The sequence below is a fragment of the Glycine soja genome, chromosome 12 (assembly GCF_004193775.1).
Source record: "Glycine soja cultivar W05 chromosome 12, ASM419377v2, whole genome shotgun sequence".
Lineage (NCBI taxonomy): Eukaryota > Viridiplantae > Streptophyta > Magnoliopsida > Fabales > Fabaceae > Glycine > Glycine soja.
In genome coordinates, this window is record NC_041013.1 from 4,100,212 (window position 1) to 4,108,629 (window position 8,418).

The following is an 8,418-nucleotide window of genomic DNA, read 5'->3' on the forward strand; positions in this document are numbered from 1 at the left end:
GTTGAGTTGGAATTAAATTCACATTCTAAAGATTCCAAAAGGCTGCAACAATAGCAATGGAAAACAAACACTCAGAACCATTGGAAGGTACGGTGACTATACTGGCGAAACACAATTCCGATACAAAGGACTCTGGCAGCCGAACTGCTGGCAAGCATGCTATGAAACCCCAGAAGGCAGCAGCAAGACTGAGAATGATGAAAATGTTGACGAGTCTTTGACACGCAATGTTGGGCTTCCTAACAAAGTATACATCATGAAGCCCCTTCCAAATAAGCTTGAATCAAAGTTTAATTGCATCATTATGTGAGTGCAAATTTCAGATTGTCCTTATAATTTGTGCCAGCATTCTTCTCTAGGAGTTGGCCTATATATACACCAGAGCAGAGCTTAGCCAAATGCTTGCACGTTTATGCTTTAGGTTTATGGCTGTTTGGGATAATGGCCAATTGCTATATGTTGGTTCCTATATATATTGCAAGATATGGCACTCTGTGTTTGACATAATTGTAAAGTTATTTTTTCTCCCCTCATTTTTTGTTGGTAGGCCAATAATTTGAGGCATTTGGTGGATTGTGCTCCTCCAGTTGCCCCATTTTTGTTATTTGATTTCCATCTCAATGAAGTGATCCATCAATGGAAGTGTGAAGTAGAACTCATTCATATTCGTTTTAGAAAAAAAAAAAAAAAACACAGATCATACCATACTATTATTACATAGCAACTGAATGCTGATATAATTAACGAAAACAGCTACACTGAGTAGTGACATATATCATCACTTCTCTCCCCACTCTGTTCTTTTCTTTTCTATAAAATGAATAGAAAGGTCACCTTACTGCAGCTGACTTCCAATTTTCTAATTGTGGTTATCACTGAGTATCATATAATAACACAGCACCAAAGACTTGAAGATATTCATCAACTATTCTTTTACATTTGAATATCGATTACTTGAACCTTCTTTGTAAGACGAAGCATATTATACTGTTTATTTTAAAGGGGAAAATATATATCAATCTTGAATATTGAAATAAACTGTGTAATGCTCGTCTCTGAATGAGAGTAATGGCTGCAAAAGAAAATTCCTGTTTGCCCCTTTAGCCACAAAACTGATAGGATTGTATTGGCTCAATCCTTGCAGAGCAACAAAGCTTGCTGCTTGGTTAAAAGTAGCATCAGAATCAGATTTGCAACTGAGCTTGACTCCTGCACTAGGGCTCATACCACTGTACACATAACATCCCTTGTTGCTCTGGGATTCTAAAGATACGGTTTCATTTCGTCCATCCAATCCTGGTACCAAAAGAAAAACAGCAGACGGCCCCCCTTGGGAAGAATCTACAGTGAGAAGAGGTTTGCCTGCTCCTTGGTGAATCACATTCATTCCAGGAAGATCAAATGGTTCTAACATCACTGATCTATCATTAGCATCTGCTAATTTTGAAAACTTTGAGGAAGATTCTTCTAGGACAATCCTAAAGGTTGCCTGAAGAGCCAAATCAGTGCCAAATTCAGGCAATTTTTGCATTGAAACTGATTGGTTTGAATTTGCCAAGACAAAAGTTGATCCTTCAAAGTCTCGGAAAAAAGAAACTAGCTGACTATTGTAACTGGCAGGAATAGGAGTAATCCAGTCTGCATTGTTAGCCCCAGCTTTAAGGTTCCAATCACCACCGGTTGTATGACCAGCAAGAAGGTAAGGACCATAAAGAATTGCTTGAACAGATGCATATTCAGGCCTGTCATCTGAATTTAGTTCAAAAAAAGTATCAGTAACGTAACCAATTTTTTTGTTAGAAATGATCGAAGAATACTAGTAAATAGTAATCAACACTTGAGGATTATCTTGTGAAGCTACCTTTTATGGCCTCTGTCCTTACGGTAAGGGGCAGCTGAAGGGTCAGCTTGTCATTAGCACTCCATTGTCTTGTGATTGACAAATAATTTCCTAGAGGCCACAACATAAAACATTACTTCAATGTTGAAAGTGTTAATGTTTTTTGTTAAAAATTACACATATATTATTTGCCGCAAAAGAGTGTATTCATTTTTTGGTGGTTAAGCATTCTAGCAACTAGTGAGTATGTGTGTAAAAAATCAGATAAATGGAAGAGCTCTTGGATAATAAAAAGTAAAGTTGGATTGCCACCTGGATTTGGCAGAGATAAAGTTTGACCATTTAATATCCCCTTGGCACCATCCAGAAGAGTCCAACTTGGTAGTCGAAAGTTCAATGTAGACAAAGTATTCTGCAGAAGTAAAGATTTGACAACTTAGGATGTAGAAGAAAAATGCAGAGTATCTTATATTTCATATCCTGTTGGTTTCTTCTCAAATAAGGTTTAAAAATTGGCATTGTAAGTCACGCAGATTCATCACGGTTCATTAGTAAATATTGTACCCTATCCATTATCCTTTAGCTGATTCGTTTCGCAATTAAAAATTTAAAACAAATCCAAGTCATTAGTGCAGAAGGGTTTAGAACAAAAATAGACCAAATCTTTCCCAGATTATGATGATTCTTACTCTAAAAGGTATTTAAGATGAATATTTAGCTAAATGAAATGCCATTGCCCATAAAACAATGTCACAGTTACCTCAACAGGAGAAAATGTAAATGTGACTCGTAGGTAAGGATCCGATGAAGAAGCTGGAACAACTGTCTGATTGAGCAAAATTTTGCCTGATTTCCAATTAAATGAGCTTGAAATGTACTGAATGATGTAAAGTGTAGGATCTTTGCCTTCCTCTTCAAAATAGATAGAATCCCCCAGCTTTGAGAATGATTCAATTCCTAATAAACAGAAAAAGAAATTGAGATTAAATGATTGATAAAAGTATGGTGGAGTTGAAAAAGAATGCAGTTTCGGAAGTATATAAACAAAACAATTGTATACCTGTTCCATAGCAGCACCAGAAAGAGTCAAACTGTGTTCCCCAACTATGTCCAGTTCTAGCCTTTGAAACCGCAAAACCTAGTGGAAGCATATAAATCATCACTCCAGGATCTGTTCCTCTTTGAATGCTGAGCACACCATTGGTTAAGGCACGCTCATAATAGTCTGCATAAGAGACTTCTTTGGTCCATCTAAACAGGTGACGCGAAACCTGAAATCATTTTATTTTTGTGTGCTAAGACAAATGAAGAACATGGAGCGATGAATTACCATGTGATAATCAGTTTTCTCTCTTCTAACTATTAAAAAAAATTCATGTACACATTTTTAACTTCCTAAGCATTATTACCTAAAGAGCTAATAAAATGATGAATGATTGGTTGTACCTTCAACATATTATAAGTTGTGCATGATTCTTCATTCTCTGTCGTTCTTAAGTTGTCTGCTATTCTCTTTGGATCACTCCTAATAAAAAATTGAAGTAAAAGAGTTAAGAAAGAAATCTAGAATTGGTTATCAACTAATAAAGGGGCAGAACATTTTTATTTGATGCCCTTGTAGCAAACAATTATTCAACGGATAATTTCAAATGCAAGTGAAAAGACTAAAACTAAAAATGCAACATGTTAATACCAGAACTCTCTGACTGATGTCCCTCCAGTTGCGTAGCTGTGAGAAGAGTTTACGAGGTCCATAAAGAATGTGCCAATTTGCTAAAAGACCAATAAACAAGAAAAAGTCTCAGAAAGTTGAAAGGCATGACAAATATTAAGTTGTGCTGGGCTTAATGATTACTTCCAACACAAATCTACAAAACATACCCAATAAAGGGGATCAAACAAACAAATATTATGAATGGACATGTAATTTGAAGTTTGAATGACAGATATAGATACGATTCCATTCAAACTTAATGAAATATATATCAGTAATCTACAATGTGAGCGAAGCAATTCACCTTATAAAGTGGATCGCCTGTGATTTCATACCGCATTTGAGATCCAACAACAATTGGGATATGTGTATTAGCATGTAAATCAGCTATGTCATTAGCCTACATGAGAAAAGAGAATTTTAAAATTAACTCATGGGCCTTGACTTAAAATTAGATACGATTTCTAGAATAGAATAGAAGGCCAAAGTTCGACATTCAAATATCCGATTGTTTCATTTGGAGGTCAGCACAACATTATAAATAACATTCAAGCAGAATAAACTCTTTTTTTGGTGCATAAAAAGAGGAAAATTGATATATTTTCCTCATTAGATGATCTGTTTTTCATTAAAAAAAACTTGATGATTTACAAGGGAGCAACCTTACTGTTTCACTATGGCTTGCCCTCAAAAAAATTAAAATTGAAAGAAGGAAAGAATTAAATTTTACATGGAAACTTTCGGGGTATATATTGTATGCACTTTTACAGATGTACTTATCTGAAAGCCAACAAACATTAGTTACAACTGCAACACAACTGATTTTAAAACTAATTTGAAAGACAACTGAAACATCTAGAGAATCTTACAGCCAAGACTGTATAGTACTATGTGGACAAAATAACAATCATCATATAGAATACTATTATCGTTACCTGCACTGCAAGCAACCCTAAAAAGCATGGCTTGTCAAAAAGGTGAGCCAACACTAGGTGCTTAGAATCTCCCTGAATAGAAAAACATGACAACTTTAATTCCAAAGTGAAGTGTGCTATAATAATGAAAACTATTACTGGTAAGCCAATTCTTGTAAAATATCTCACCTATGGATTGTAATCCATTTCTGTTAACCCTTATGCTTAAATAAAAAAAAAGTCTACAATTCAAGAATATCATACAGAAAAACAAACCAGTTAACTTACCGTTATGCTGTATAATCTATAAAGGACATCATTCATTCCTCCAGTTTCTTCATTCATTGATTGATAGTGTCTATTTACAGTGTACTTTGTTATTACATTCTGCACTCTGTTGTAGAAGTAATCAACCATCCATGTTACCATTTTTAGAGCTTGAGGGTTTCCAGCAAAAGTATGTTGATCCAAGAGGCCAGCCAAGATCTGTGAATAGTTGAAATTCCACAACATAAGGTCAAAAGCACTTGCGTAATAAAAATCCACTTTTTGATTGTACCTTGTGAATGGTATAATAGGGAGCCCAAACAGGTTGAACAGCTTCAAATCGATCAAAAAACTCAGATGGAAATGCAGATAGATATCCGGTTCCAATTTTCTCCTGACAGGCAGACAGACCAGCAACAAGAGATGACATTTTCTGCTTCAGGGTATCATTCTGTGTGCTGGCCCACATTAGAGCTGATGCGCTCAAGTAATGCCCTTCACAGTGTCAAAAACAAACAATCATAAATTAACTTTGAAAAGTGAATTGCAGGGTCTCAAATTTGCAGGTAAGGGTAGTGTGCTTGGTAAGATACAAGACCACCAAACATGCATTTGTGAGTCAAGTGCCAACATATCAGTGTGTGAGGGGTATTTCTTAAAGTTAGGAATAAACCTCAAACCTTTAGAGTAAACATTACATATAGAAAGGCAACCTTTATAAAGCTTGAAAATGTTTGTTGCTGTTTGTAGATAGCAAAACGTTAACTAGTAAATATTGTCTAAATATCATTGCAATTTTTATTAAAACAAATCGTTCAATCTTCTCTCGGCTGAGTATAAAAATAGTAAGCATAAAGTGGAAAAGCTTTACAAGAAAAAGAGACTAGAATTATACCCTTTTGAATCTTTGAGAAAAAACAACCAATTACAAAGTTATTACTCTTTAATTGCATTTTAGGCCCTTCATCCTTATGAATTTGATTCAGTAGTCAATTTTTTCACGCACTTCACACAATCAGTGCATTCGTAACTTTTGGGTGAAAATCAGATGGCTCAAATTTTTAATGTGTGTTTTAAGCCTGATTTACCAATATAAAACATGAGTCATAAGATCCTCATCCAATGGTTGAGTTGTTGAATGTTCGAATGCATAGAAAAGAGAATACGGAGAATCCGGATCCTCCTCCTCATAAGATTTCATTAGCAAGTAAGAGGTGAGTATAAACAAATACCATTAAACTATGGACACAATTTAGATATGGCAAAAAAAGAAGGTAAGATGATTAATAAAATAAACTAACCAACAAAATGACCTCTGAGCTCAACTTCTGGACCTTCCCACCCTCCATAAGGAGTCCCAGGTGTGGATAGAGCAGCTGTCTTCCTGAAGCTCCAAATCAAGCTGTCCACATCCAACATCAACAGATACTCCAAATTTGTTTGCTGTGCTCTACCATGGATGGAATCCTTATGCAACCTCACATCCTGAAGAGGCACTTCTTTGAGAAATCCTTCACCTGACTTGAACACACCCATGTTCTTAATCTTCCTATACATCACCCCCCAGTCATGTTGGTTCTGTTCTGACAATAACTTCCTCGGCAGCAAATCCGCCCAAGCCGTTTCATCCGTTGGCGTCAAATGGTAGTGATCCATCACCTCTGCTTTCCACGTTGCATTAGTGGACATCAATAGCTCATACCTGAATGTATGAGATTGTGTAGGAATGTTTGTGCATTCTTTAGCAGCATCACAACCACACAACAGAATGGCCACAAGCGCAAACACTAACGCCTCCATTCTCCTGAGAAATTCAAAGTCAAACCAACAAAATTAAACAACAATAGACCAAGCAAAGCAGGTGCCAAATAGCATTAAACATTACCAGCAGACAACCTCAATTCATGCTATGAGTCTAAAACCAATAGGACTTGGAAACACCCCAGAAGTTTTTTTTTTTTTTTTTGGTGAAATAAACACCCCAGAAGTTAATAATTAATGAGTTGAACAAATTGAATTAAAAAAAACAAATAAAAAGGGAAGTTACATTGGATTTCTTAAATGAAGAGAGACTGAAACTGAACTACTGAAGAGTGAAGACTAGAAATTCAGTAAAGTGAAGAGTGGGGGAACATAAATATAGAGAGAGAGAGAGAGAGTCAGAGGAAGACAAAGAAGGGAAATAGTTAAGACAGCATAGACATGTGAGTGAGAATATGTGTGTGTGTGTGTGTATATATAGGCAGTAGAAAACAAAGCAGGTTGGAGTGCAGTGCAGGTGCAGCCAACAAAGTCACGCTGAAACTCATCTCGTGAAAGGTAAGGTTTGGATATGGAAACAGTGAAAGTAATCTCAATCCGTAAACACTATCCGGAATTCAAGCAGGGGAGAGAGAGAGAAAGGCTAGAATGAATAATAAGCACTAGTACTACAAAAACATGTTTGTCATAGCCAGCAAATAGGGACAAACATAAAAGAGAGAGAAAGAGAGAACAGAACACACCCCACACACAACACATTATAAACAATGAGTGACTCACGGATGAACAATGGACAACACGGGCATTGAAGTTGCAAAAATGGTCATCGAAGTATGGGAATGAATGTTGTCCTCAAAAGGTTGAAGGTGGAGTTAGTTGATAAGTCACGATTTGGTGTTGTTCCTTATATTATACCTTGTGTGCAGTGCAGTTATCTTATATATATACACACACACACTGTTGTTTAGTGGAGATTTTACATTGCATCCCGTGAACAATATAAACCGATGAGTTTATCTGAATTTATAGTATGATCCTTCCTTCAACCTATTAGCTTTCATTTCCATCACAAATCCCCGCCAGTACCATGAGTAAACAGTGACAGAAAAGGTCGACCCTGCATTCATCATCACATGCCCATGAAAGAGATCAAAAATTAAAATGGAACTGATACGATGTTTTGGAATAATTTTAAATCCTAAAATCAATGAAAAGTGACGAAAAAAAGTATTGGTTAGTATAATTTTTTTAAAAAAGTTAAGGAACTATTTTTTGAGAGGGAAAAGTCAACAAACTTTATATTTAAATGGTAATGTAAAATTATTATATATATATATATATATATATATATATTCTTTAAAATTAAAATGTTTTTTTTTGTTGAATATTAAAATATGTTCTCAATATACATATAATATATCTTCTTATAAAAAAGATTTATCAATTGAAAACAAAGAGATTGAGAGATTTATAATCACTTGTATACATTATTCAATCAACTGATGTTTAAATATATAGCTTTTATACAATAACTATTAATCAACATTTTTAACAATATTTAAATATGTTTATGATATTTTAAATATTTATTATAGTATTATCTTACTATTATGACGACATAATTATTTTTCTAATGTAGACAATAGGGGTGTTTGTAAGTACAAGTGACTCATAAATCTGATTTACTCAAATCAACCTAAATACTTTTGGTTAGATTTTCTAAGTGTTTGGTCAAATTCAACCTAACTCGTTCTAATTGTTTATGTATGGATTGGATCAAAGATTTTTAATTTTTAAATTGATAACTTGTGAATCTTGCCCATTTGATTTGTTGAGTAATATTAGGACTTGTTTGGTGGTCAAGATAAAATTGGATATATGAGCAACATAAGGATATGATAGGATAAGAATAAGAATAAGAT

The 8,418-nt window shown here is 34.9% G+C and overlaps 1 protein-coding gene across 4 annotated transcripts; it reads right to left on the minus strand.

Annotated features, from left to right (window-relative positions):
• Nucleotides 1-640: 640 nt before the first annotated feature.
• On the minus strand, nucleotides 641-7,476 carry LOC114380264. 4 transcript variants are annotated; one of them, XM_028339267.1, is made up of 13 exons: nucleotides 7,277-7,476; nucleotides 6,037-6,539; nucleotides 5,028-5,230; nucleotides 4,757-4,954; nucleotides 4,490-4,561; nucleotides 3,859-3,954; nucleotides 3,534-3,613; nucleotides 3,287-3,365; nucleotides 2,901-3,111; nucleotides 2,601-2,797; nucleotides 2,153-2,252; nucleotides 1,862-1,951; nucleotides 641-1,749 (listed from the first exon to the last, which is right to left on the minus strand). In XM_028339267.1, the coding sequence occupies exons 1-13, from the start codon at nucleotides 7,321-7,323 to the stop codon at nucleotides 1,016-1,018; spliced, it is 2,610 nt and encodes an 869-aa protein (XP_028195068.1). In that variant the 5' UTR covers nucleotides 7,324-7,476; the 3' UTR covers nucleotides 641-1,015. The 4 variants fall into 4 exon arrangements, with proteins under 4 accessions (XP_028195068.1, XP_028195069.1, XP_028195071.1 ...); XM_028339268.1 differs by lacking the exon at nucleotides 7,277-7,476 and adding an exon at nucleotides 6,783-7,122; XM_028339270.1 differs by lacking the exon at nucleotides 7,277-7,476 and adding an exon at nucleotides 6,632-6,767.
• Nucleotides 7,477-8,418: the final 942 nt, after the last annotated feature.

Bases quoted from the DNA above. Each gene is read 5' to 3' on its own strand.
- LOC114380264 (XM_028339267.1), bottom strand. From the start codon at position 7,323: ATGACCATTTTTGCAACTTCAATGCCCGTGTTGTCCATTGTTCATCC. The intron at 3,955-4,489 runs GTAACGATAATA...TTTCTCATGTAG, and splicing joins TAGGGTTGCTTGCAGTGCAG to GCTAATGACATAGCTGATTT. The intron at 2,798-2,900 runs GTATACAATTGT...TCTGTTTATTAG, and splicing joins CTGGTGCTGCTATGGAACAG to GAATTGAATCATTCTCAAAG.